We start from the raw sequence: 25,317 nt of genomic DNA on the forward strand, positions 1-25,317 counted from the left end.
CGTCAGCGGGGCCGAACAAAACCCACAGGCGACGTCCTCTGCGCGTTCACCACTCACCGTTCAGTCAGAACAGCCGACGGGATTCCACGCTGTCGATCGTCGCCTCCACATGGGGTGAAGCTTCGAGACGAGCAACGGACCATCTGAATAATCGGATGCAGGCGAGGGGAGGGGAGGGGAGAGAGAGCGGACCGAGGTTCAGTCTACGGTGGCGGGCTGGAGAGTTCGGCGCCACGGGCCGTAAGCAGGTCGCAGTTAAACCAGCAGTTAAGTCAGCAAGCAGAGCGAAATCATACTCGATTTTGTCGCGAGATGGTGGAGAAATGCAGTCCAGCCCAGTCCATGAAGACACGGCCATTACATAGCTGTGCCATCATACCATACCATGCCTACTCCGTGGTAAGTCCAGGGTCAAGAGCAGCCGTTAGTAAGAAAGGGTAAAGATCGGTCGGAAAAGTAGATGCAGATCGGTGCGATTTGCGCGTCCGACTCCGGGTCCTATTCCTGGTCCTGGGCTTGCCAGCATGGCGGTAAGCTTGATGGAGCGGTGCTGATAATCATTTCTCTCATGGGCGTATCGCGTGTTGATCAATCAGGACGATGATCGAGTCAGCGGGCGGTGAGTATGACATAAGCGGGAGGGTGAAAATTACATTGTTGCAGCCCCATGGCGTACGGCGGTGACGGGAAATGAAATGTGGGGCTGCTGCATGTCATTTGGCTGTCTGCAGATACGGTGCTGCAGAATGGGAGTTGAAGATGACGGATAGCTTAGAGTGATATATAGCCCTGTCGACTGGCTGGAGGAATAGAAAATGGGACGGTGAGAATAGGTCAATCTGTTCTGTCTCGTGACGATGCTGTTTTGGGCGGAATTGATGCGATGGAGAAATAGGGGTAAGTACCAGGAGATGCAGACATTGAACACGATTCTTAATAATGAACCTCCGGTCATGTCGCCATGTGCTTACGCCCTGTCAGCCTTGCAGCAGCAGTCAGTTGTGCAGGTGTATGCCATGTGCTGCACAACATCAACAGGCAGGGATTGGTCGTCTGAGAGCCGAGGCAGACTAGGTGACTCCTGAGTAAACCCTTCTCTACAGGCTGGACGCATTCCACAAATACCCAATCGCTTTAACTAAAGTCTGAGAGGCGGACGAGTACATGCAGTAGATACCTACTCCGTATGACAATGCTACTTGGGATCAGGGTGGTAAGGACAGTACGGGAGGTAGTATGATTGGAGGGGGTACTTGACCCTTAGCGCCGAATGAGTAGCTAATTCCAATAATTCTCCATCCTGATATCTGAAGTCATAAGAGATAATATCTTGAACTGAAAATGGCGTTGGCACTGGGTATATACCAGTAATCCCGTACCTACATAGCATCAGCCCATCCGATGTGGGAGCGATCGAGAATGGTGGGGCCAGTCCCTGATGACAGCTTGCCCTGAATCCCCATTTCGACTTCAATCGCATAGTATATAAAACTGTCCACGCCCAGGATAATATCCCATACTCTCCCTCCAAGAACATACACCCAATTCCAACCCTTCCTCCCCTCGCAACCACCAACAAACCACTAGCCACCTCCCTCCATGTGGAGAAGCACGATAGAGTTCACGTCAGGGGTGGGGCCAACCACGATGCCGGAAACACGAGGAAACGGGCTGCAAACCAGGGAAACAAAAACTCACCTCAACAATCCGTTTATATCCATCCATCCCTTATCCGGACTCCCTGCCTCCTCCCTAGCACTTGACCAGCCAAAGACCGAGCCCAACGCATGTCGTCGAAGCTGCGATCTGACTGCCGCACTTAGCCGCCCTAGTCGACGGGGCTGACAGGGGGAATCCATGTCGACGAGGCTTAATTGGCGGTTTAGGTTCAGCGCGTTGGGGGCGAGATCTGCGCCGGGATCTGGTGGTAATCAACTTGGAGGCCCGGGGAGGGGGGGGGGAGGTTTGTGTTTGGGATCTCGAGATTGGTTTTGAGGTATGGTTTATGCGGTCTTGAGATTTATGTACGATGTACATGGATAGTCGGGACTCAGTGCATAGCATATGGATGGAGTACTGCGTAAAGGTACGCCCAGCATACACGAGACGAGACGGACGGACGGACGGACAAGGCCAGCCCCACATCCCCACATGCAATGTCTCTGGTACATTTCAAATTGCAAAACGGAGAGCGGCCGTCCGAATAATGAGAACAGGGATCTAATTTCCAGCTCCATGCGCTAGTGAATAGTGAAGTGGTGATGCAGAAATTAATACATACAAGTATGCGTAAAATAGGAATTCGGCCGGAGGACGACGGACGCAGCGCAACCCACCGATCCCACTAACGGCAGACTAAAAAGCTAACCAACCTGGCCAAGCGACTAAACTAAATACAGGAAAAGAAGGGGACAGGGAAAAAAAATAAAATAAAAACGAAACGAGGAACGGGGAACGGAAGTTTGCCCGCTCGCCGCGCCTAGGCTACTCGGATATACTCAACACCACGTATTCGAGCAGCAGGCCGACGCAGATGGCGCCGCCGGCCCACCAGAAGCCCTTGCTGAACCACCACCAGCAGCTGGGGCTGCTGGCGAGGTCGACGCGCGCGATCATGGTGGCCAGGGAGAGGGTGGCGCCGACGACGGTGACGAGGTAGTAGAGGGGGCTCATGGCGCTGAGCAGGCCGCACTCGATGAGCAGGGCGGCCATGGTGGCCAGCAGCGGCCACAGCAGGGCCTTGGTGCGGGCCTGGAAGAGCACGGCCAGGCTCTTGATGCCGACCTGCAGGTCGGCCTGCAGGTCCTGGTGGGCGTAGACGGTGTCGTAGATGATGGTCCAGGCGACGCCGGCCAGGAAGAGGCAGAGCACGGAGTAGTCGATGGAGAAGCCCTGGGAGGCGGAGTAGACGAAGGGCGGGGCGCCCATGGCCAGCTCGCCGATGACGGTGCCCCAGGCGAGGCAGAAGCCCAGGACGAGCTGGGGGAAGTGGGTGTGGCGCTTGCTGAGCGGGTAGTACATGGTGGCGAGGATGTTGGGCAGGGCGTAGCAGAAGGCGACGGGGAAGCCCTGGGGCAGGTAGGCGAGGAACCAGGCGGCGGCGATGCCCTGCGAGGCGGCGAAGAGGAAGGCGGCGGTGGGCGAGATGGCGCCGCGGGGGATGGGGCGGCGGCTGGTGCGCTCGACCTGGGCGTCGAGGCCGGCGTCGATGAGGTCGTTCCAGATGTGGGCGGCGTTGGAGAAGAAGAAGCTGCCGGCGAACAGCACGGCGCTGGCCTGCAGCACGGCGGACAGCGAGGCCTCGGTGCGCACGGCGGCGTGCAGGATACCGAAGGCGTGGGGGAAATAGATCAGGAAGAGCCCGGCGGGAGGGAAGAGACGCGCCAGCTGCACGTACGGCACCAGCGCCGGCGGGCACATGGACAGCATGCCGGATTTCTGGTTGCCGCCATACTGGTCACTGGTCGAGGCCGGCAGGGGCGTTTCCTTCTCGTCCTCGGTCGCAATGACCTGCACGGGGGGCATTTTGTGGAAGCGCTGCAGCACGATCGGCGAGGAGAGGGAGGCCGACGACATGCGTGCTGGAATAGCTGGACTAGCTGGAATAGGGGCGGTGGTGAGAGAGTATATACTATATAGAGAAAAAAGGAACCCAGATCGAGGGGCAATTGAAGGAGAGGAAGGTTAAAGTAAAAAAATGAGGGACTCGGATGGAATTGGCAGCGGTTTGCCTGGACTCTAATTTAAGCCCAAGAAGCATGGCGATGATTGCATCGGCTGCTTCGGAGCCAATCAACAAACGAAAAAAGAAAAAAATAGTCTGGACTGATGAACGAGCGTCGGAGTCAGGAACTGACGAGAAAAAAAAAAAAAAAAAAAAAAAAAAAAAGGTGGAGCCAGAATGCAAGGATACCCAGACGGAGAGATTAATTCGTGATGGTTTTATTTTTAAATCCGACTCCGTTTAATTAATTTAATTGACTAATGCGAAGGACCGGCAAAACCTAAAAATTCAATTTCCAGACAAACTCTCGACCGTTTCCTGGAATTATTATTGATTCTCCCTCGGCTCTCGACTCGCCCCAAGTGGGCCTCGCCGGTACTTTCGCCCTGTCTGGAAGGTCCCGAAGCTTTCGGTTCGCCTGCGATCCCTGAGGATGGTATGAGGATGATATGAGGATGATATGAGGATGATATGGGTATGACTATGACTATGAGTATACATGCAGACCAATCCAGGTCATGGCCACGTGGCGACCGCATGTTCGATTGCATCCTGTCATCCCTTGCGCATGGACTCGCCGGAGGAGACCTCCTGAACTGGACAGGCACGACATCCGTGAAACCCGGATATCCCCCGCTCGCTTGTCGCAGGTTTTTCTTTTCTTCTGTCTCTAGTTTCGACGTAGCACTACTCCTACTCCGTACGCCGAGAGTATCCCCTCTGCCAGTTGTCATGCCGATCCCATGAAATCACCGTGCATCGGCCGACCGGTCCGTGGTTGAGCCCGCCTCCGTTTATGCAGCCCAACCCTCTGCGGGGTGACATGGGTGTCTGATCGTCGGATGATTGCACTTGGTCCACGACAGACGCTGGAGACCGTCTGCTCGCCCTGCAGCCTCCGATAGCCGCGGTGAAGCGCTGCGATCGACCCCGCCCAGGAGGGGAATGTGGCATGTGGCAGTGGCAATCTCGGAGTATTGACGCTGATCTTCCTACTGTCTTCGGGGAAGAAGGGCTCGGGGCTCTCGATGTGTCAATCGCAGCGGTCTGTGGTTTCATTCCTTGACCGGGAGTAAGTTTCGCACGGTCGCATCCAACACATCCTCGCTGAGTCGGAGTCGGTGCGTTCTACCCAGTCTGTTGGATGTTTCTGCCACCGTAACTCTCCTCGAGTCGAGTCACATGGCGTCAATAGCCTGTTTCCGGCCCGCAGGACTATATTCCGGCTATGATAAGTCACGTCCTGAATCCTCCGGTCATGAAACGCAGCCATCATCCTTCTCTAACATAATTCCGTATCTCCGTATTTGCTACTGCCAAGCCCTCCATCGCGCCATCATCCCAACCAAACGTCGCGCCACCCTGGCTGATGCGCAGCTTTCTGCATGCATGTATCCTGCGTGTGCTGTGACACATCCAGGCCACAGCCCTTGTAATCCAAATTGCAATTCTGTCCCGGCCGCGAACGAAAAATACACCGGCCGAGACTGACAGTATTAACCTGCATGAATACGTCGCTGACTAGACCGGGTCGGGGTCTAGTCTGACAGGCAAATACTGATGACAGGGAGGTTAATCCTGCTGACGGGGCGCGGAAAATGTATCCTCCTGCCTGGACTGGGCTACTGGCAGTCTGACTGATATACCGGGTAATCTAGTAATCTAGTTGCCATCCTACTGCGTAGACTCTAACCCTTGTTAGTTACCCTGGAGGAAGTAGCCAACAGGGGGCTGTCTAGCCGCTTAGCAACAATGCTCTAATCAGTGCCAGGAATCGCGCCAGGATTGTAGCCCACGACCTAGTCCTCCATCCTCCCATACAATTTACAGCGTAGTACTCGGTATGAACATACATGGCTAAGACTTGATAAAGACACCATACCGTTCCTCATCCGCGCTAGAGCAAGTCGGAGATTACATGCAATCTCCGCCCGCAGGATGTACGCCACGCTGTATGTTGTATCGCGTTGCATCGCTGTTGGCGTTGGTGTTGGTTATCTCGATCATGCATCAGTGGCCATTCCGGGACCTAGCTCACTCAACCAGCCCAAGCACTGGACGATCCCGCAGCCGTCAGATTTTAGCTTCCAGCGGTACAGTCGCACAGCCTTATGGCGCCATTGGTCATGGGCCTGAGGGGCTGAGCTGCCCTGACAGGGTAGTCTGTGCTACTTAAACATGACTCTGACCGAGGGGTTTCATTCATCTGTACCCCGCTTACTCGATCGTCCATCCTTCGTGTCTTATCTTGTCTTATCTTGCCCTGACTGTCCTCGTCTCTTCTCGTCTCGCCTCGATCCTGACTCCAATCGGATCGTTCCCCATCTCCGCTGCTAATTAGGTAGCCAACCGACCGACCAAATGGCCTCCCCGAACAGCATCTCCCTCCAGGTGACCGTCCACATCGACCCGTCCAACGTGGACCGGTTCCTGGAGGCCTTCAAGCCCGTCTACGAGAAGACCATCGCCGAGCCGGAATGTACTTTTTTCGAGCTGTACCAGGACCCGCAGAGTCTGGGGACGTTGTCGTGGGTGGAGAATTGGTAGGTTTCTTTTGCTTCTTTTGTCTTAGGCCTTTAGTCTGTTTGCCTGTTAGCTGTTTGGGTATCCTGTCGGTCGCGAATCCCTAGTCGCTCGTTTCATTTCATGGCTAACGGCGATGGCGAGATCTAGGTCCGAGACCAAAGAGTGGTTGCTGAAGGTACTTGACAAACTCCCTGGCCTGGTCTATCTTTTTCTCCCGAATTGAGTTACGCAGAAGGGGTGGGTTGATTAATTCATCTCGCACAGAACCAAGTCACGAAGGAGTACTACCGCGAGTACTTCGCCATCACGGAGCCCATGTTCGTCAAGCCGCGCGAGATCAAGCTGCTGCACCGCCTGGGGGAGCCGTTGACGATGGTGAAGCGGGCGAATGGGCGATTGCTGGATTGAGTGCTTTTTCCGGTGGTGGAGATTCAACATCGGATGCGATCTAGCGCTCTGGCCTGGTCTCTGCTCTGGGTTCTGGCCTTGGGCTGTGGGTGTGGGTGTGGACTGTTGGTTGAGACAAGGGAAGCGATGGATGGATGTTGCTGGGCATGGGTGGTATCTAGCTGGCTAGTACGGTTGAAATATAGTGTTTTACTGCAGGATGCGATCCTCTGATCCTTTATACTAGCGATGTAGTAATGTTGTCGCTTGTCGGTGGTTGTAGTGACAGTGGAGCGGCTTCGAGGCTGGGCGATGGAAAGCCAAGATATATCTTCGGGGGGGTTAGCGATGTGGAGCATACTATGTAGTAGCATGGAGTAGTTAAATGGGGTTGACAGGAACTTTGCAGGAATTGTGATATGGAATCGATAGGTAATAGTTTGTCGTTGTTTAAATAAGTATACGAATGGACTCAAGGAGAAGTATTTTGGCAAAGCCATGTGACAGCTTGACTCGAAGCCAAAAAGCGACAACCATCCCTCGACTGAGACCTTGAATCTAATTCGACCGCAGAGAACTATAAGCTCCCAGAAGACAAAGTGTACCAGATTAATCCAGAGTAATTATGATTGTTTTGAAAGCGACAAGGCGCAACGCAAACGTGCTTGACGAAGTAGCGCATGACGATGCGATGATCAGGAACCATCGTATAGATGGCGTATATCTTATCTATCGTTCTAGAAACCCTACCTAGCCCTGTTCGAATGACTCACGAGCATCCCAAGCCTACACAAACACCGAATCACTGCGCCGGCAGAGCGCCGGATTGCCGAGGAGTGGATCCATTGGCACCGCTTAGACCCAATAATCGCCGGATGAGATAGAATTTGACTCGACCGACAAAATCGAACTGGCAGTCTTGTTTTAAGCATGATCAAGGATCTAAATCTAACGGGCGTGCTAGACCACGCACACGATCAATTCCCTTCCATAAATTATGAAAAACACGCCCAAGTGACCGGTCGCACGCCCTAATAGTGACATAGGGCGCGTGGCAGCCTCCAGTAAAAATCAACACTCACCAAGAAACCCAGTGGGACCGGATTTCCATGACACACAGAAACCAGGTCGCTGCCGCATTATCGCTGCAGCTCTCGATCACGACATCGCGGTGGGTCGCGTGCAACTGGTCAGGGGACGTCAACTAAATAAGGCTCATGCCGCTGCGAAGCCACAAAAAAAAAAGCTTCTTCTCCCCGTCACTTGCAGAATAGACTCATACTTCGCACGTGTATCCAGCATGGGCGGGATATTCGAGACGCTGCACCGCTGGTATCGCGGGACCTTGTACCAGGCCGTGGTGCTGGGGTTGATCAGTTTCACGCAGCCGGGGATCTGGGATGCGTTGAATAGTGAGTTCATCTGGGGTTGAGGGAGCGGAGGCTCTAGAAGGGGGTGGATGGAAGCTAATTGATCCTGCAGGTCTGGGCGCGGGGGGTCTTGCGTCGCCGTATTTCGTCAACGCGTCGAACGTCATCACCTATGTGATTATGATCGTGACTTGTCCGCTCTTCGCCGTCGCTGGGAACCGGTTTAGTTTGAAATGGGTGCTGGTTGCGGGCACGTTCTACGTGCCGTATTTCGCTGCGCTATATTGTAATAGTGTGTTTGGGACGCAGTGGTTCTTGCTGTTCGGGTCGGTCATTTGCGGTTTCTCGGTATGTTGTCCATGGATACTGTTGATATGGATGGAGGAGGGTTGCTGATGGGTGTTCTAGGCCGCTGCACTATGGGTCTCTGAAGCAGCCATTGCCGTTGGGTATCCCGAGATCGAAAACAGAGGGACATACAGTGAGTGTCTCGGATAGGTCGACATATAACAGGCGACTGACAAAAGTAGTTGGAATCTGGATGGCCCTGAACAAACTCGGCTCGCTGATCGGCAACGCGATCCAACTCGGCCTGAACATCCACAACGCCGACAAGGGCAGCGTCAGCCCGAAAACCTACCTCGTACTCATCGGCCTCAGCTGTGCCGGTCTCCCGCTCGCTCTGACAGTCGCGCCGGCGCATAAGCTGATCCGCAAAGACGGCAGCAAACCGACCTTCAGCTCCAGCGAGGAGCACGTCTCGATAAAGGACGGGTTCAAGGGTCTCTGGAAAGCCATGAGGCAGCGCTACATGCTCATGCTGCTGCCGATCTTCATCACCGTGCGCTGGAGCCAGACCTACCAGGGGAACTATCTGACCGAGTACTTCTCGGTCCGGGGACGCACGTTGGCCGGATTCATCCAGACGGTTGTGGGCACCGTGGCGACACTCTTGTGGGGATGGTTTTTGGATCGGCAGAAGATCGTGAAGTCGCGGAAGGTGCTCGCCATGAGTGGGTGGTTGATCATGCTGGCGGTGTTCATTCCGCAGTGGGTGTTGAACTTCATCATGCAGAAGCAGCTGCAGAGCCAGCATCCCACGCCGTCGCTGGACATCCATGATCCGGGGTATGGCAAGGCCATTACAGCCTATTGCTTGTTTGGGTAAGTCCTCTGCTCTTGGGCATTCGGATTCCTGCTAATAAAAGCAGCGTCGCGAGTCAAGCGTCTGTCGTGTGGACGTACTGGATTCTAGGAACATACGACGTCCACGTCGACGTCCTGGCGTATACCACCGGTATTCTGCGGTCGGCGGAGAGTCTGGGATTCGCGATTGCGTTTGGCATCGGTGCCAGCAAGAGCGCCTCGCTCATGGCCAATTTGATCGTTGCATTTATTGTCTTCTGGGTCAGCGTGCCGTTCACCACATACGCTTCCTACACCGTGAAGGAGCCCGGCGAGGCGGTCGGCGAGACGAGTGGTCCTGCTGCGAAGGACGTGGAAGACGGTTCCAATGATGATCTTCCTGGCAATGTATCTCATGCCCAGGCCCAGGAAGCTGGGTTGCGAGCTTGATGACGGTCGCAGCCATTGTAAACTATTTGAAGACTGAAATTTTTCGAAGGCAGTGGAGCCTGGCCGAGGTAGTATTGTTCATAGTGTTTCATCCGCCCTCGCTGGACGACGGAGCTTAATGTGGGACAATCACAATGACTTGACAGGCAGATGGTTCACCAGTACAGTTGTTTCTCTACCACGGAAGACGCAGGGGAAATGAAGCTAAAAGGGACGCCTCCACAATTACGACCTTCCTCTCTGGGCTAGACTGCTTACAAACACGACCAACGGAGACTTTCCCATTCCGGCTTAGTGGCCTTGGTCTCGAATGCGACCGAATCCGCCCAAATCCCGAAGGATTCACGAACACACGCCCTTGGAAAACAACAACGGAGATTAAAACGGGAAAAACAAGTGTCCATGCGGATGGGTTGCTCCGCCATCTGGTATCGATGCGGACCCATCCGCACCCAGCCCGCCTAAAGGCTTCCTACCAATAACGATCGGCCTGGTGAACACCCACACAGAGCCATGAAGGGCCTCCCTGTCAGCCTGCTGTATCAGGAGCCTGAGCTTCGCCTTTTCCTCCGTGTTGGATATAAGCCTATTTATCCAGGTCGACAGGAAGAGGATGCTGCTGTCGTGCAGGGGCATCAGCAAGTGAGGTGGCGTGTCGCGCACATCGGACTTCACATTCTCGAAACCTTCCTGCAGGAACATGCCCGGGAGTTTGGCGCACCAGCTCGTCGGCAACTCGCTCCTGGCGCGTCTAAAAAGCTCGGTCAGGGAGTCGACTTTGTTGGCTGGGTTGCTCTTCTCGATTCTCCAGGAGGCCATGTCGGTTTCGCCCCATTCGAGGTAGCCGCCGGGTTCTAGGAGGGGCGGGTTGGGTCGTCAGGCTCACACAGGCTCACAAGTTGACTGGAACGAAAGAGGGCGACGCACTGAGAAGCTTCTTCAGTCTTGCGAGAACACCAACAGCCTGGCTCTCGTTGATGTATAGCGAGAAAATTCGAAGATGCACCACGTCGTATATACCGATCCATTCGCGGGCGGGTTCGGTACGGACGTCCCAGTGCTGGAATGTGATGTTAGGGGCCAGCCATTTGGCAGGCGGCGTTGCGTCGAGTGTAATATCGAAGCCATCAAGACGGGCAGAGGGGGGCAGAGTTTCTGCTAAATGAGTCAACCAAATCCTAGATAGTTGATGGTTAGTAACGATCATACAATAAGAGCGATGTTCATACCCCGTGTGGGTTCCGATATCTGCGACTCGCAGGTGCTTATCATCCGTAGGAATGTCGGGGTGGAGGAGGTAGCCGAACTGTTTTACCCAGAGGTAGTGCTGAAGGTTGACTCTTTGTCTTGTTAGTGGATGAAATGGACAAAGGGGCATTGGATTCACCGGCTATTGTCTTCCATGTCCCGGGACAGCCCGAATCTATCACTCAAAGCCATCTCAATCAAGATTTTAGAAAGTTTGCGTAATATAGCAGATCTTGCTTGCGGTTGTATATGGGAATTAATTCAACATTCATTCCTGGGAGAACAAAATGAACTATGCTCGCTCAGCAAATTCCAAGCCAACTTTAAGGCATTGCAACCCCCTGAAGTTGCTGAGCCTGCAAATAAGCCCGGTTGGAGAGTATCCAATCAGTCACCAAAGAAATATTATTGCTACAGCAAGCCAATTCAAAGGGTTGGCACTTTGTGAAATATGCTTTGGACGCCTCGTCACATTACCACGTATGCACTATTATCACATCGGGTTAAAACATCTGGGCTTCTAGTTATAGGCTAAACGCTCTAGAGCGCCCTAGAAGTAAGAGTTTAGACTAAAATCCTCCAAAGAAAGTTCTGGATTGATTCCGCTATCTCTCGAGGCTCTGATCAGCGAAATTGAACGGCAACAATATTCGAAGGACAGCATGGTGTGGTGGTTGTAAGTTTCTAATTACCTACGTAACAAGGCCATTCTAGCAAGCCAATAATGAAAAGCCAACAATTGACAGCAAATCAAATGGCTATCATTTGTCTCTCCTCCCCTCCACGGACGATTTAGTGCAGGTTGATTTCTTTGTTCTTGAAATGACACCAATATAGTTCGCTGTTGGCACTGATGTGGCGTGGGGAGTACTCAAGACTATGTACGCCAGGTATCTCCCAGGGTTCCAAATTACGCAGTACTTGTCTATGCTTACTGCGTCTCCAGACAGCCTTCGGTGCTGGATATTGGCAGACGCCCTGTGATCAGATTCCTAATCAGAGCTACACGAAACGACCTGGGGCCATATCACAGCGAACTGTGGCTTGTCCATGGGCAAAGAATAAACATTGATAGGATGTAGTCAATCAGCACAGAAGACGACGAGTTTCCAGAAACCAGGCATAGATAGATATCGGCAAATATCGTCATACTTCCATTGTTCTATATCTAAACATACACCTGACGAACGCGTCTGATACTCCTTGACAACTCCCTTGATGACATCAACCGCCTCGACCTCGAGTAACAGAGAACCCAAGCCTCGAAATTGCTGATGCCAGGTCAGGTACTAGATAAGTTTAAAATTTGCTTAATGTCTTGTATTAGAGCGGATTAGTTATATATTATTCAAGTCCACATAAAATATAGCGAGCAGAGTTAACGTATGGACTACTACCTCTCATCAGCTGTACGGACTAGATAATTTATTTGCTACTACGACACTAGCCCAGTGGCTGTCTAATAACTTCAAGCTTCAACACTGGGGTGTTCGCACTGGTTCCTCTGAAGAGACGGTGGAGACATTCGGTGTATGCATACTCAGTTCTATTCTTGGGTGCCTTTAGACAACGAAATCACGCCGTTCTCAAGGGCCGCAGAATACAGTGCGGAGGGCGATGTGGTGACATGGAACATCGAGGGGACCGACGCCGACCATAAGGCCGATACAATGGACCAAGTTGTAAAGCTCTGTCAAGCTGAGGATAAGGGACTGCGTCCACAGTGACGCTATCATACATGCCCATCAAATAGATCTGGTATATGAGCTCTCCCTTTGGCTTGCTGGCTGCGACAAAATAGAGCAAAAATTGGTTTGGTTCGGCTCTGGTCTGATACTAATCACAACATTGGGGAAAAAAGAAAAAAGAAAAAAGAGAGGGCCCGAACCCGGGATCGAACCGGGGACCTCGCGCAATCAATGCTTGGGTGAACCCCTGGAGATGCTGTTAGTAATTGTAGGATGGAGGAGGTAGTAGAAGAGAGACATACTAAGCGCGAATCATACCACTAGACCATCCGGGCTATTGGATGAAAGGAACCTCATTTAAAGGAATGATATGGAAAAGCCAGTGAATATTAAAGAGGTGGTTTGGACTCTCGGGAAGAGTCTGACACCGGGCAGTTTCGTAGGCGGTCAGGAGCGTCTTCTGTGCAGCTCTCCTTAACAAATGCGCTTTAAATAGCGAGACACCATAGGAATATACCTGAGAAACAAGGTTTACAAACCCTTTTCAACAATTAAACCTCCTTAGACATGATAAGCTTACAGAGCACAAAAGGATCGGACATGAGCTACTACAAGCTCCATTTAGAAGGGATTCCAGCGGTTTAAGCAGAGCGCTCGGCTACACGAGAAATATATAATAGTAGGAAACCAAACCTCTCCCTTGACAGTGAGATACAGCGAGAATCATCACGATTCGATAACGACCGCATGATTTTTCTCGCTTGTGTGGGCCTCTTGCCATATCAGAATCTGTCACAGCGGCGTTTCAGTTCTTGACATGTCAACCGAGGCTCACTCTGGTCCAGCCACAGCGCTAAATGGAGTAGTAAACTTCACTATCCCTGGGGACAACAAAGTACATTTCTGGCCATAGCTCTATAACACGCAAAGTGCGGGGAAAGATAAAAGAAATCCCGCGGACATACGGAACAAACTCCGACATGATTAAGTTTGCACCTGATGCCCAATAGTGCGGGATTAAATTGCAAGGTCGAAATGCTAGTAGAAGTTCTTTGTTTGACCCCTGCCAGGTGGCTGAACGGCGGCTTCATCGAGTACAGGTGGCGTTTGGAGTGACTCGTCCATCACATGGGCCTTGAGAACTTGATAGATGCGCTGATATTTATTTTCATTGTTTTTCTTTGTGTCGGACGAAGGCAGGGATGGGCAGGGGGTGGCAGTAGCTAGGCATTCAAGGTATGTACATTGACTAGGATAGCGCAAACAAAGAATGGTTCGTGCAGAAGGAAGGTATTAAGATATTGACCACAAAGAATATAGTATACACATGGCGTCACAGCAGCTAAGTTTACCTGCGCTCAGTCAATTTACTGACTCGACATATTGCTAGACATCACACTTTGGTTTTGGGTGGACATACCCGGTATCGGTAAACAGGTTCTCTCTCGAGTTCTGTAATTGAAGGCCCTTGAAAGATCTGCGCCTTGGAGTTTCAGGAAGAGGTATCGGGTCTGTTCCAGACGACGAATAATACTTGGTGGTTTTGAGTCGATTTTTTAAGTGTCGAAGAAGGCTGGGAAACATTGGCAAACAGGCACAAATGATTCCGACATGCATTTCCATTGACGTCCACAGACCTAAATTCGTGATGTAATCTGGCGTAATCCAAGTTAGAAATTTGGCAGCAGATATTGGCACAGGGGAATGAGTTTACGGGTATTATCGGCCATATCGATTGTTCTCAAAGTCATAATCCGCAGTATGCTGACGATGCAGACCCTAATAACCAGATTAGAAAAGTGGTGAAGGAAGGATAATGAAGCATGAGAGAATACTGACAAGCCACCTAGTAAAAATAACATGGAGAGTAACATCTTTCGCTGTGAGCTCATTTGTAGTCTCCAGACGGCAGGTTGCGGCATCAGCAGGAGCGTAACGTCGAGTACAGTATTGATACTGGCCAACGCGATATAGAATGCTCTGCTATCAATGGATTTGTGCGGTATCCAAGGCTTCCACTGCGACTCTATTGGAGTGCGTCCGAATGTAATGGCAACTGTTGCTACCAAGAGGTAGAACACAATTATGACACCAATTGCACGCGAAAAAAGCAAGAAATACTGGGTGATGAAAAGGCGATTGAGAAAGAGGAGTATCGATATCTTTGTCAAAGAAATGGTTACATGGTACAGCAGATAATTTGCAATACCGACCTATTTGTACCCAATGTCAGAACAAAGAGAGGTATTAGATGGAGCAAGAAGACCGGGAGGTGTATCCCACCTTGAGAAAACGTTGAATCTGAGGCCTGCCGAGCTGATCCATGTGATATCCAGCACCAAAGTCACTCCTAGCATCGATAGCCACAGTCGCCAGGAAACCATATGAAAAGATCAAGGCTGATAAACAGGTCCAGTCATCCCATGCAACGGAAAGCGTAAGGCGGCGTGAAACAAAACGAATGACCACAAACATAGTGGTCAGGAAAAGTCATCATAGATATCACACCCAAGTATACTTTATAACCACTGTGGACGCCCTGCGGATGTGAGTCACCTGGTACGGTGACTGAGGATTGCATGTCGACTGCCAATAATCCGGAGAAACATGAGCAAAAGATGAGACCACGAGAAGGGAATTTGTAGAGTCAAATACCCCAAAGGCCCATGACTAGAGAAGTGTGTGGGCAGAGATTCAAAAGTACCATGGATTATCGCAGTACTCGAATATACTGTGGATGGAAATTACAACCAGTCTCTGTACAGGCCGCGCCAAAGGTCGGCCAATTTTCTGCCAAGCACACGATGTAGAAGGCAATCCAGCCACATGGAACGGTTTGCAGGAACCAAAATCTTGGATACGATACGCTGAAACGCGAAGCTTATGAGGTGGCACGACCACTGCGTGGTTCGCCAAGTGAAGAGATGCAGAGAAATATGGTCCATGACATAAATTTAAAAGATGCAGATATTGTGGATAGTACAGTGAGTCTCGGATTGAAGCGAGGGAGCCGTTGATGCTCACTCCAACAGCTGCCGATGACACTGATAAGACTTGTGCAGAGGATTCTATTTCCCCTATATCTGAGTTCAGAGTGCTGGTATTGAAGTGCAGTGAAGAGAGAAGCACCTGAGTCTTGTGGACCTATCAAAAAGCTCCCATGAGAATGCGATGGGCATGTGGCCTTAGCTCTGCGGGGAACGAAAGTTATATCAGAAGTCAAGAGGTAGGGATATAGGCCCGAGGACCGTACCTGTTAACTAACTAGGAGCCCATGCCCTTTCAACACATGTGCTCAGACATAAGAATACCCTACTTGTTATGTTACCGGAAGGAAGTGCCGAGATACTTATAGAAAACGGCCTTACTTTGCGTATATCACCGAAAAAACGTAATATGAATTTTGCCACAAGAGTGAATACTGGAGATCGGATTCAATTCTCTCCACATAGAATGTTGATTTCTTTTTGCTACTTGCATTGGCACGCCGAGTTGGTCAGTATCCGTAAATAAAAGAGGAAGCTTTCTCAATCCCCAAGATACCGTAATTATCCTAAGGTTCGCGCATAGACCCTAAGGTATCTATCTAGTTTAGCCGACTTGAGAGTGGCGACAGGGGGATTGAAGCCGAGGGTCTTTTTTTTTGGCACGGACATGACCAAAGGAATGCCATCCGGTATTCCGACATGTCTGTATATGGCAGTCATTTGACACACCCAATCAGCCTTGTGTGGCGTAAAAGGGGGGACTGAGCGACACTTTAGCTGCTCGGTCAGACCTGCGATGGGAGAAAGACATCCTACCGCCAAACGGTTTCCGGCCTCCTGCCAAGATCTCTACTTCTGCTTGGAGTTACTATTCATGAAAGCCTGTCAACCAAGATGGCACTGAGCAGAAATTCGTGATTTATGAAGCTGATTAGAACTGTTTGGAATGATAATGTCGAATTTTTGTAACGGACTTTCCCCGGATGTTGCAGAGGCGAGGCAGGGAAGCGCTGGGATCGTCGGCTGTTTCTAGCTCAGAGCCCAGGTCCCCCTTGAGAATTTTTTTCAAAGTCGGTAGCTATTCATTGGTGAAGTTTGAATTGCCTATTGATTGAGAGAATGAGACCAGACCTGATCTGATCGGGGTGAGGTCTAGAAGTGGGAAGGATAGTCAGGGCAACCTTTCCACCATGCACCAATCTTACTAGATGTAATTATGACTATGTTCTTTGTCTATAAAACCTAGTTTCTCTATACAAAATGGCCAAAATAACCGAAACATGGACATTCACACAGATTCAGCGCGTGTTCTTGATGACGTCGTTTCCCAATGCATCTGTATATCGGTCTGCACTCGTACTGAAAGCCCCTTTGTATCATGAGTTTGAGCTGCTCGGTCCCCCATTTCGATGGTGGTATATAGACCTTCTGTAGAGTCCTGTAAAACTGTTGTCGAATTCGGCCGCCGACGTCCAGAACTCCGACCAAGAGTATTGCTATAAATGTCGGAAGAGCCCGGTGTAGCAGAACTATTGGCCAGGCTTTTGCCCCTCAGGTAGCGAATTAGACTGGGAATCATCGGCATACAAACGCAGTAGATGGATGTGTTCAACTCGAAGAGAGACCATGCATGAGCCTTTGTCGCAGAGTCTGTTGATATTAGCTGCCATAGGGGTTGTAGCGAGGCATATACAGCACCTGTGGCAGACTTACAGGTCATATCGTGATAAACAAGCTTGGTCAAGGCCACAAACCGTATAATACTAATTATACACACCCTCCAATAGCTGTTAGAACTTTTGCTTCGTTTCAAGTGACCGGAGACACATACAAGCCACCAACCATGAAGAGAGCTGACACAAACATTTTGCGTTGCAACCCCATGTGTAATCGCCAAACCAGTGGTTGTGGAGCGAGAAGGATAATCACGTCCAGTAAGATATTGATAATAGACACGCTGTAGAGAAAGGCTTTGGGATCCATGCACTTTTTGGGTAGCCATGATTTCCACTGCGCTTCGATGGGGACACAGGATATGCTCATCCCGATCAAGGAGCTGAGGCCTTGTAGCAGGACGACGATATTCATGACGCAAACGAACCGCCCAAAGGATCGATGCACAGCGAAAACCCGTTTAAGGAACAGTAGTATAGAAATCTTCGAGAGTGTAACTGTACAAGCATGCATGGCGTTGCTTGATACCGAAAGCTGGAGGGATCGTCAATTTGGGACGAGAAGCACATTGAAAGGGTGGAATTACCTTATTATACATTTCCAGCTCCGCTCGATTGAATAGATATTCATGATATCCAGCCCGCCCAATAGTCAACTGTAATGTGAAGCATATTGAAAATCCGGCAGCAAAAACCAATGATGCAAGACACACCCAGTCCTCATGACTCACAGAATGTGTCAGGCGTCTTGTAAGGAAGCGCAGAGCCACAAATAGAACACTGGCAAAGAACGCAATGGACCGGAGAATCAGGAACTTGCGTGAATCGTTTCCGAGACCATCTGGGATTGAACTCATTTTCTCCTGCGAGAAAACCCAGTTTAAACAATCAAGAGAAATTTTACCACAAGCGAGAATTGAACAACAGTTCGAGATCACGGCGAGGGACAATAGAGACATAAAATACTCGTTCTTGTGTATATTATATTCGATAGCACGGACATTCTATTTCGACCTGTGGTGAAGTCTAACGACGTGAAATATAGTGCCGAGCTTCGAAAAAGCCCCCTTATTGGAAGCTAACTGCCCTCAAAATGATATGACAGATGATACATTATGCTTACCAACCCTTTTTGACAGCGCCTTCAGGATACATAACCGTTTCCAGCCTTTAATATGTACCGGGAGCTTGGTAGCCAGTTATGTCGGCCGAAACCAGTCCCTCGGGCCGGGGAAAGTTGATGGATGGACCGCTTGCACGCTCACCTGATGACGCCCAGAAGCCAGGGGCTTGCCTATTCTGACAGGTACAAACCTGCTAATCCAGCCTGGCCGTACGCTTAGCCCCTTGGCTAATTTAGCTTCACTCGGAGGCAAAATCGGGTGCCGTGGATCTTGAACCTGTGGAAAAGACACGACAATTCTATGGCAAGTGACGCAGCTTGCGAGTATAATCAGCCCTTCCTTTGAAGGTAGGCTTGAAGATAGATCAAATTTACATGATCAAGGAGTAAACCGAGCGTGGAAGGTTTGGCGTCATCGATTTAACGGATAAAAGGAAAAAGGAATATGTTCGAGAACATCGTGAGAGAGATAACGAAACTCGACGAGACTTCAAATATTCTATCTGGTGCCATCAAAGTTCTTTGATCTCATGAAGATCCGTGCCAACGGTTTGTTGGAATGATCGAATTTTGCTTCCACGTTCTGGCGTCTGGAAAAGTCATAGATAAGATGTACGTGCATGAAAAGTATTAACTAGAGGCATTCAAGCTGTCAACGGACACATGTTTTCTGGGATCTCAGAATTCGTGCTTATAGGAGCCATCTCCGGCTATGATTTTGCTCCTGTTCTGCATCAGAAAAATGCAATATATGTGATTCCGATTAAAGAATCTAGACCCGCGACTTTCGCAAGGCTTGCCTATTTCTCTCATTCCGTAAAAATATCAATAATGTAGCTCTATTACTAGGCACAGCGAGAGAATGTCAAGTACAGATTATTATGCTGTATCCCACATTCTTCGGCGAGCTATTCAAGGAAGTATGTGTAGGGAAGATTGGTAGGCGCTGGCCCCCTGTACTATTCCCGACTACACGTGAGTTAATGGTGACACAAGTAACGCAAAATATTGAGCACTAGGAACAATCACACTATTCAGCTAGAGAGCACCATACCTTGGGTGAACCTGGGTAATCTGAAGACAAAGTCTCTGTGAAATTCCCCTTGGTAACACATGCTGCGTAAATTGAGAGTCCTTGAGCTCTTTGTTTGACCCCTGTCTGCTAGCTGACCGCTAACTGGGGCTAAGAAGACTTTGACTTGGCACTAAAAATTTGCGAGTATATGTACTGCCACTAATCGAAAGGCCCAAACGCAAGTAGCGCCCCCTAATTCCCAACAAAAAGTTCGAGCCTAGAATAGCTTGTCCGTGTCCTTGAGAAGTTCATTCCCTTTTATTTTCCTATCTAGTAGCTATCCGTACACGTATTCCACCGAACAGGAGGGGAGACGTTGCCCCCAAACGGGCGCCACAACAGGGAGTCGAACCCACCTTGTCCACCTCCTTAGCCAGAGAATTGATCAAAATTCGTGGACTTCCATTTTCACGTATAAACACATTAATCAATATTATCCGGAACTAGACGGCCGGCTTTTCAACAAACAATATCCAAACGTGCAATAATTTGCAAGATGAACTGGTAACAATCGCAATATTCCACCTGCGCGGACAGTCCTTTCACCGAGTTTCAGACCGAGGTTGACTGATTGTCATATCCGAGCTCTCTGATGTCTCATTATGAGAACAGGGACTCTTCATATCTGCCATATGGTAGCTAGCCCCCTGATGCACTGGATCGACCTCGGTATTCAGTGCTTCAGTCGAACCCCCTACTCCACCTGCTACCGGCAATTGCCGAGCCCGCATCCTGCCAATGGTCAAAAGAATGCTCCCAGTTAAACCCGGATCTTCTCTATTTTGTGGCGTCAGTTTCCGCTTCCAGCGTCGTATGAGGCTGGGAAACATCGGAAGGCAAGTGCAAATGATGCCCGTGTTCATCTCAATTACGGTGACGATCATTATGAACTGAACACCGTCTATGTACCGCAAATCTTAGCATAGTGACCCAAAAGCAATGTATAAAGATCTTATGACTGTGTTCAGTGAGCATTGAACTTACAAGTGATATCCTCATGCCCTTGGGTGATGACCGTGGTGATTCGTACAATGCTGAGAATGCACGTACTGTGGATATAGCACATTAGACACGCTTCGCATTGCCAGTGGAATGAAAACTGAACCAGAGCAGTACTTACATGCCTCCTAGGAAAAATACGCCCGAGACTAGAAGCTTCTTTGATCGGGTCCACTGCAATCTCCACACAGTGAGCTGAGGGATTGCCAGAATGAATACATCGAGGACTGAGTTTATAATGCCGACTATGTAGTTAAAAACCGTGGCATCACCCACGAGTTCTGGCATCTTCCTTCCAAACAATGCTAAGTCCATAATTGTCAAAGTTGTCACTATTAGGATATAGCAGACGACAACAACCATCAGTATACTGATCAATGCTGAGAGGGTTTTATGCATCTCGAAAATCCGGTGATAAAAAATTAAGATAGATAGTTTCGTTAACGCAACGCTCAAAGCGTAGAAGAAGTCGGATATACACATCATCTAGAGAGGAAATTAGAGGTTTCTTGGATACGAAGATTTGGGACGCAAACAAAATGCCTTCCTGGGTGCTCACTTTCATCCAGGTCCTCAGCTGGGACTCGCTGTATTGTTGTATCTCATAACCGCCATGTCCAATAGTTATCGACAACGTGGAAGTGATTGTTTGGGCATAGGCAAAAAAAAGAGATGCCAAGCTGCTCCAATCATCTATTTGAAGTGAAGATGCCATCCGACGTGCTAGAAATCGAAGAATCATGCAGATAGTTGATAGCGAGAGCAAGCATACATGAAGGCCTAAAACCGCTCTGCCTTCATGGGTCATTTCATTCGGTAGCGGGGGCCACTCCCCCTCGTCGCTAGCTTCTGCTTCCATCGTGAAGAATTGCTGACAGAATTGTTGGTGGGCAAGGCGGAACACGCTGATGAATATAAGACTCAAGGTAGCTGATTCTATATCCCTCAACCAGTACGTTTCTGGTTGCTTCACGTCGCATAGGACTAGAATTGATTCCCGGATTCGCCAAGAGCCGGCACTCAGTCGCCATCTGGAAGATCCCAGATTTACCAATAAGTCGGGACGCCTAGAGTTGGGATTCATGCAAGTTGACATATTACCCTGGCAGCATCTTGAGCCCACGGTTATTATTGCGGACTTATCGGTCATAGGCGGCAACTCGAGTCAACGTATTCTATCATATTCTATCGGACCAAGAAGTTCCGCTTATGAGTACTCTATCTTTTGATTTCCAATTACCAAAGAGAATCGAGATCAACGCATGGATATTAATTGTGGCAAACCCAACAAGGAGGACTCCGTAGAGGTTTGTGACATGTAAAAGCTGACATCGGGTTGGCTTTGTAAATGACCAAGAGCTATCCAATTTTAGGCTACAGTCAAGACAGACAATGAGGATTAACTTCGGTGGAAAAGTCTCCTTCATCCCGAGCACTTTCAAAAGTACCCCTAAAACTCTGTTGCATTTTACTAGTCAGCCATTTCTTATCTATTCCTGTCCTGTACCCAGGACCCGACTCAGCTGTTGGTTAGGTTTCCATCGATTGAATTTAATCATGACAAATTGTTCTATGCTCAACGTGACATATCTTTAACTTTACTGGCTTACATATGCCCTTCCATGTAACTATAAGCACTGGACATCTTCTTCCTAGATCCCAACAGTCAAGAGATTTAATACATCAGAGACAAGAGCACGGCACAGAAAAGGCGCACCTTGGCTGGATGGGGAAGAAAAGACGGAGGTTTCAGTCTGCGGGTTCAAAGACGCTGTAGTAATTTCCAACGTCTCAAACAAGAAAATATTGCGAATATGCCTTCCGATTCCTGATATTCTACGATGATTGTATATGAAAAGTCGTATTTTCCTGACACCTTTCTTCGCAAAAAGATGGCTATACTCTGGACTGTAAGGCCACATATTGCCTTCGGATTTCGCCGCTTTCCGTTTCTTTTCAGCCACAATATCTATGATGAGCGCTCAGACATTCAAACAACACTTTTCTTGTTGGGCAGACAATATTTGGCGTGGCGCTGGTATCATAAGCACCTTTCTGATGTTTAAATGTGCCTAGTAGGCTTTCTAGCTCGAGGTGGAGTGATAGCGTTGAGTGGGGGTGGAGGTGGAGGGATTCTTGCTCCACTTCGATCGAGACATCCACGGTCCCATGTTTTGGTATCATCTCCACGAACACTGACATGCTTTACTTGGTTTCTGCTCCCCCCTGGTCCTCAAAACGGGCGCTTAAAAGCTTTTCAGAGTTGTGATACGTGGCACAACTAGGGTGCTTGTCTCCAAATGTACTATTTATTTCGTGTGCACCATGGTGCTATAAAAAAACACTGACACAATGCTTCCAATACCTTGGAAACTATATCATAAACTGTCCCTACGATTTTGTGTCCCTCTTCTTGATCACATCTGACAAGAAATCCAACCCCGACAAGACCCTAATAGCGCCATACATGGACGAACTATCCAATGCCCTCTGACCCTGCGTTTCCTTGGCGAGCTGCAAATGCCCAGAGGCCGCCTCGGCGACATCCAGTTTGACGCCGACACCCTCGGCACACGCAAGCGCATGCCTCGTATCTTTGATCGCCAGCGCCACATCGAACCCGGCTTTCTCCCCGGGCGCCGGCGCATACGCCCCCGAGGTGATCCGCGCCGAATAGGAGGCCGCGACAGGCCCAAACATGTCGCGGATCATGGCCTCCAAAATCTCACTGCCCAGGCCAGTCTTTTCGGCGAAGACGTGCGCCTCCGAGAGTACTTCCATAAGCCCAACGACGATTATATTTCTGTAATTATTGCACTAGGCGGTTAGCGGATTGGCTTTGTTCGGCAGTCAACCAAAGAGGCCTTGGTAGGGGGTGTGAGATCAACTGACCCCGTGATTTTCATTAAACTAGCTTTTTCCTGGCTCTCGCCAAGGTCTATGATTGAGCGACCCATCACGCCGGTCATGTAAGGGGTTATCTTCTGCTTTGAGGACGCCGGTCCTGCCGTGACAAATATGAGCTGGCCGGCTGCGGCGGCGGTCGAGGCTCCGAATACGGGGGCTTCGAAGAGCGTTAGCTTGTTTTCGGGCTTTGAGACACCCACGAACCTGCGACGTATGTTGCTTTTGTGTTGGATACTGTTTCTGCTAGTCTGATTGTTGTTTCTGGGTGGACTGTTGAGCAGTCAACGAATGTCTTGCCTTCTGTTGGGCCAGATGCGATAGCGGTGTTTATCGTTTCGGTGAGGGCTTCGTCGTTGCTAAGCTGCGATCATTTTTGAGTAAGAATTATGCTTTCACTTTCGGTCAAATTAAATTTCATGGGCGATGGTCGATCTCCCAGAACGTACACAAGAAAATATAATATCCGAGGCTTGAACCACCTGCCCGACGGTCGCCATAGACTTGCCCCCTATTGCCTCCAAAGGCGCCCCTCTGGATAATGTTCGATTCGTGAACACCAATGGGAGGCCACCTGTTTTTGAGAGGTGATTTTGCAAGTTCAATGACATATTCAAGCCCATAGACCCAAGGCCGATCCTGAGCATTGGCAATGTCAGCCCTATCCTCACATCGCGCGGCAGGGAATTACCATCCAATCTGCGGTCCTGCCATTTTCCTTCTCCGCGCTGTTCAGTTGTTTGCGAAGTCTGAGGTGGACAATTACACGCAGTATAAGAGCCCTTTTTCTTTTAGTATTGCTCGTGAGGACAACCTGCTTATCTATAGTATTACGTCCACGGTGGAGCTCCACATTCCCGATCCACCGTGGTGGTGGTGACTCCATCGCGAAATGTATATTACGTTCTTCTTTCTCTATATTAACGACCAACCAATTGCTATATCTAAAATATCTGCTATCAATTCTTGTTCTCATTCAACCTCTATTCAACATGTCCTTCGGCAAACTCTACTACTACCCGAAAGCGCCCCGCGCAACGATGTGCCTCTACATCGCGGAGCTGAACAATCTCGACGTCGAACTTGCCGAAGCTTGGCCTATAAAAGTTGACGCGAGCAAAGGCGGAGTAGGTGCTGAATATCTATCAAAGTTCCCGACAGGAAAGGTTCCGGCACTAGAACGGCCAGATGGGTATACCTTATATGAATGTATTCCTGTTTCGATTTATCGTGAGTTCTGTCTTTCTTTCTCTACACTCATGCCGGTAAGAACGTTTCTCATTATCGAACGAAATAGTCGCGAAACAAAACCCCAATACCTCCCTCCTCGGCTCAACCCTCGAACAAGAAGCAACCATAATCCAATGGTCTTCTTTCGCAAGCACCGAGCTCCTCCCGCCCATCATGGCGTGGATTAACCCCGTAATCGGAAAAGCACCGTCATCGCCAGACATCCTAGCCAATGCTGAGAAAGTTAGCGAACCTATGCTAGCGGTCGTTGAGAGAGCGATTGGCGGTGGACGGAAATATCTCGTCGGCGATGTGCTCACGCTGGCGGATTTATTTATCGTAACAGCATTGGCGAGAGGGTACCAGTTCGTAAGTTTGAGCATATCTTGATATTGGTTCTCGACTGACCGTTTCATTTAGGTGTTTGATAAGGCGTGGACGGAGAAGCATCCGGCACTGCACGAGTATTACTGGGCGATTAAGTCGGATGCGATCTGGACGAAGGTCGATGGAAAGCCTTACGTCTTGGATAAAGTGGGAGGAAAGCCGTTGGAGTAGAGGCTCGATTGTAAACCATCACGTTTATAGGTTCTTTATCAATGAAACTCAAATTGGTCAAGTCGAGTTCACAGAATGGGTGGATCTGTCTCTGCTCAACCAGTGTCTCGTCAAACAAGACACCTAAGCAGAAGATGGCCGGTCAAAGCAACATGCGATGTAAATAGTAGAAGAGCGAGAACTTGTGTATCACCTGATTGTCCCGAGCCCTACTTTGCTACATATATTTCCCGAGCTCCATGGAGACACG

The 25,317-nt window shown here is 49.7% G+C and overlaps 11 protein-coding genes and 1 non-coding gene across 12 annotated transcripts; 4 read left to right on the forward strand and 8 right to left on the reverse strand.

The window, feature by feature from the left end:
• Positions 1-2,201: 2,201 nt before the first annotated feature.
• P170DRAFT_431659 (4-hydroxybenzoate octaprenyltransferase) lies at positions 2,202-3,711 on the reverse strand. The gene has a single exon (XM_024848089.1). It carries the CDS (start codon positions 3,523-3,525, stop codon positions 2,485-2,487), a length of 1,041 nt encoding a protein of 346 aa, XP_024709193.1. The 5' UTR covers positions 3,526-3,711; the 3' UTR covers positions 2,202-2,484.
• A 1,833-nt stretch (positions 3,712-5,544) lies between these two features.
• Positions 5,545-6,051, forward strand: P170DRAFT_5928 (uncharacterized protein). Its single transcript, XM_024855290.1, has one exon. It carries the CDS (start codon positions 5,643-5,645, stop codon positions 5,898-5,900), a length of 258 nt encoding a protein of 85 aa, XP_024709194.1. The 5' UTR covers positions 5,545-5,642; the 3' UTR covers positions 5,901-6,051.
• P170DRAFT_460205 (putative quinol monooxygenase) lies at positions 5,756-6,958 on the forward strand. Its single transcript, XM_024851922.1, has 3 exons — positions 5,756-6,267; positions 6,398-6,425; positions 6,515-6,958. The coding sequence occupies exons 1-3, from the start codon at positions 6,086-6,088 to the stop codon at positions 6,656-6,658; spliced, it is 354 nt and encodes a 117-aa protein (XP_024709195.1). The 5' UTR covers positions 5,756-6,085; the 3' UTR covers positions 6,659-6,958.
• P170DRAFT_5940 (uncharacterized protein) lies at positions 6,477-7,317 on the reverse strand. The gene has a single exon (XM_024855291.1). It carries the CDS (start codon positions 7,135-7,137, stop codon positions 6,682-6,684), a length of 456 nt encoding a protein of 151 aa, XP_024709196.1. The 5' UTR covers positions 7,138-7,317; the 3' UTR covers positions 6,477-6,681.
• A 303-nt stretch (positions 7,318-7,620) lies between these two features.
• P170DRAFT_431662 (MFS general substrate transporter) lies at positions 7,621-9,706 on the forward strand. The gene is made up of 5 exons (XM_024848090.1): positions 7,621-8,049; positions 8,120-8,355; positions 8,416-8,488; positions 8,538-9,171; positions 9,219-9,706. The coding sequence occupies exons 1-5, from the start codon at positions 7,938-7,940 to the stop codon at positions 9,580-9,582; spliced, it is 1,419 nt and encodes a 472-aa protein (XP_024709197.1). The 5' UTR covers positions 7,621-7,937; the 3' UTR covers positions 9,583-9,706.
• Positions 9,707-9,938: 232 nt separating this feature from the next.
• Positions 9,939-11,096, reverse strand: P170DRAFT_372477 (class I SAM-dependent methyltransferase). Its single transcript, XM_024845201.1, has 4 exons — positions 10,970-11,096; positions 10,812-10,922; positions 10,510-10,760; positions 9,939-10,436 (listed from the first exon to the last, which is right to left on the reverse strand). Exons 1-4 carry the CDS (start codon positions 11,020-11,022, stop codon positions 9,961-9,963), a joined length of 891 nt encoding a protein of 296 aa, XP_024709198.1. The 5' UTR covers positions 11,023-11,096; the 3' UTR covers positions 9,939-9,960.
• Positions 11,097-12,709: 1,613 nt separating this feature from the next.
• P170DRAFT_t34 lies at positions 12,710-12,853 on the reverse strand. Its single transcript has one exon. It is a non-coding gene; the product is annotated as a tRNA-Thr (tRNA).
• A 1,051-nt stretch (positions 12,854-13,904) lies between these two features.
• P170DRAFT_344861 (uncharacterized protein) lies at positions 13,905-15,002 on the reverse strand (the record flags this gene model as incomplete). Its single annotated transcript, XM_024843489.1, has 4 exons — positions 13,905-14,173; positions 14,233-14,297; positions 14,358-14,731; positions 14,802-15,002. Coding segments are annotated over 4 exons (909 nt in total), but the record flags the coding sequence as incomplete, so codon positions are not given.
• A 1,727-nt stretch (positions 15,003-16,729) lies between these two features.
• Positions 16,730-18,307, reverse strand: P170DRAFT_431665 (uncharacterized protein; the record flags this gene model as incomplete). Its single annotated transcript, XM_024848091.1, has 4 exons — positions 17,766-18,307; positions 17,337-17,713; positions 17,219-17,283; positions 16,730-17,156 (listed from the first exon to the last, which is right to left on the reverse strand). Coding segments are annotated over exons 1-3 (709 nt in total), but the record flags the coding sequence as incomplete, so codon positions are not given.
• A 1,417-nt stretch (positions 18,308-19,724) lies between these two features.
• Positions 19,725-21,527, reverse strand: P170DRAFT_460209 (uncharacterized protein; the record flags this gene model as incomplete). Its single annotated transcript, XM_024851923.1, has 4 exons — positions 19,725-20,277; positions 20,361-20,425; positions 20,497-20,861; positions 20,935-21,527. Coding segments are annotated over 4 exons (1,382 nt in total), but the record flags the coding sequence as incomplete, so codon positions are not given.
• Positions 21,528-22,766: 1,239 nt separating this feature from the next.
• Positions 22,767-24,160, reverse strand: P170DRAFT_396868 (NAD(P)-dependent oxidoreductase; the record flags this gene model as incomplete). Its single annotated transcript, XM_024846140.1, has 4 exons — positions 23,729-24,160; positions 23,487-23,643; positions 23,268-23,439; positions 22,767-23,178 (listed from the first exon to the last, which is right to left on the reverse strand). The coding sequence occupies exons 1-4, from the start codon at positions 23,924-23,926 to the stop codon at positions 22,767-22,769; spliced, it is 939 nt and encodes a 312-aa protein (XP_024709202.1). The 5' UTR covers positions 23,927-24,160.
• Positions 24,161-24,271: 111 nt separating this feature from the next.
• Positions 24,272-25,067, forward strand: P170DRAFT_504781 (elongation factor 1-gamma; the record flags this gene model as incomplete). The annotated part of the gene is made up of 3 exons (XM_024854228.1): positions 24,272-24,509; positions 24,577-24,878; positions 24,930-25,067. The coding sequence occupies 3 exons, from the start codon at positions 24,272-24,274 to the stop codon at positions 25,065-25,067; spliced, it is 678 nt and encodes a 225-aa protein (XP_024709203.1).
• Between the last annotated feature and the right edge of the window lie 250 nt (positions 25,068-25,317).

The sequence above is a fragment of the Aspergillus steynii genome, assembly GCF_002849105.1.
Source record: "Aspergillus steynii IBT 23096 chromosome Unknown P170scaffold_1, whole genome shotgun sequence".
NCBI lineage: Eukaryota > Fungi > Ascomycota > Eurotiomycetes > Eurotiales > Aspergillaceae > Aspergillus > Aspergillus steynii.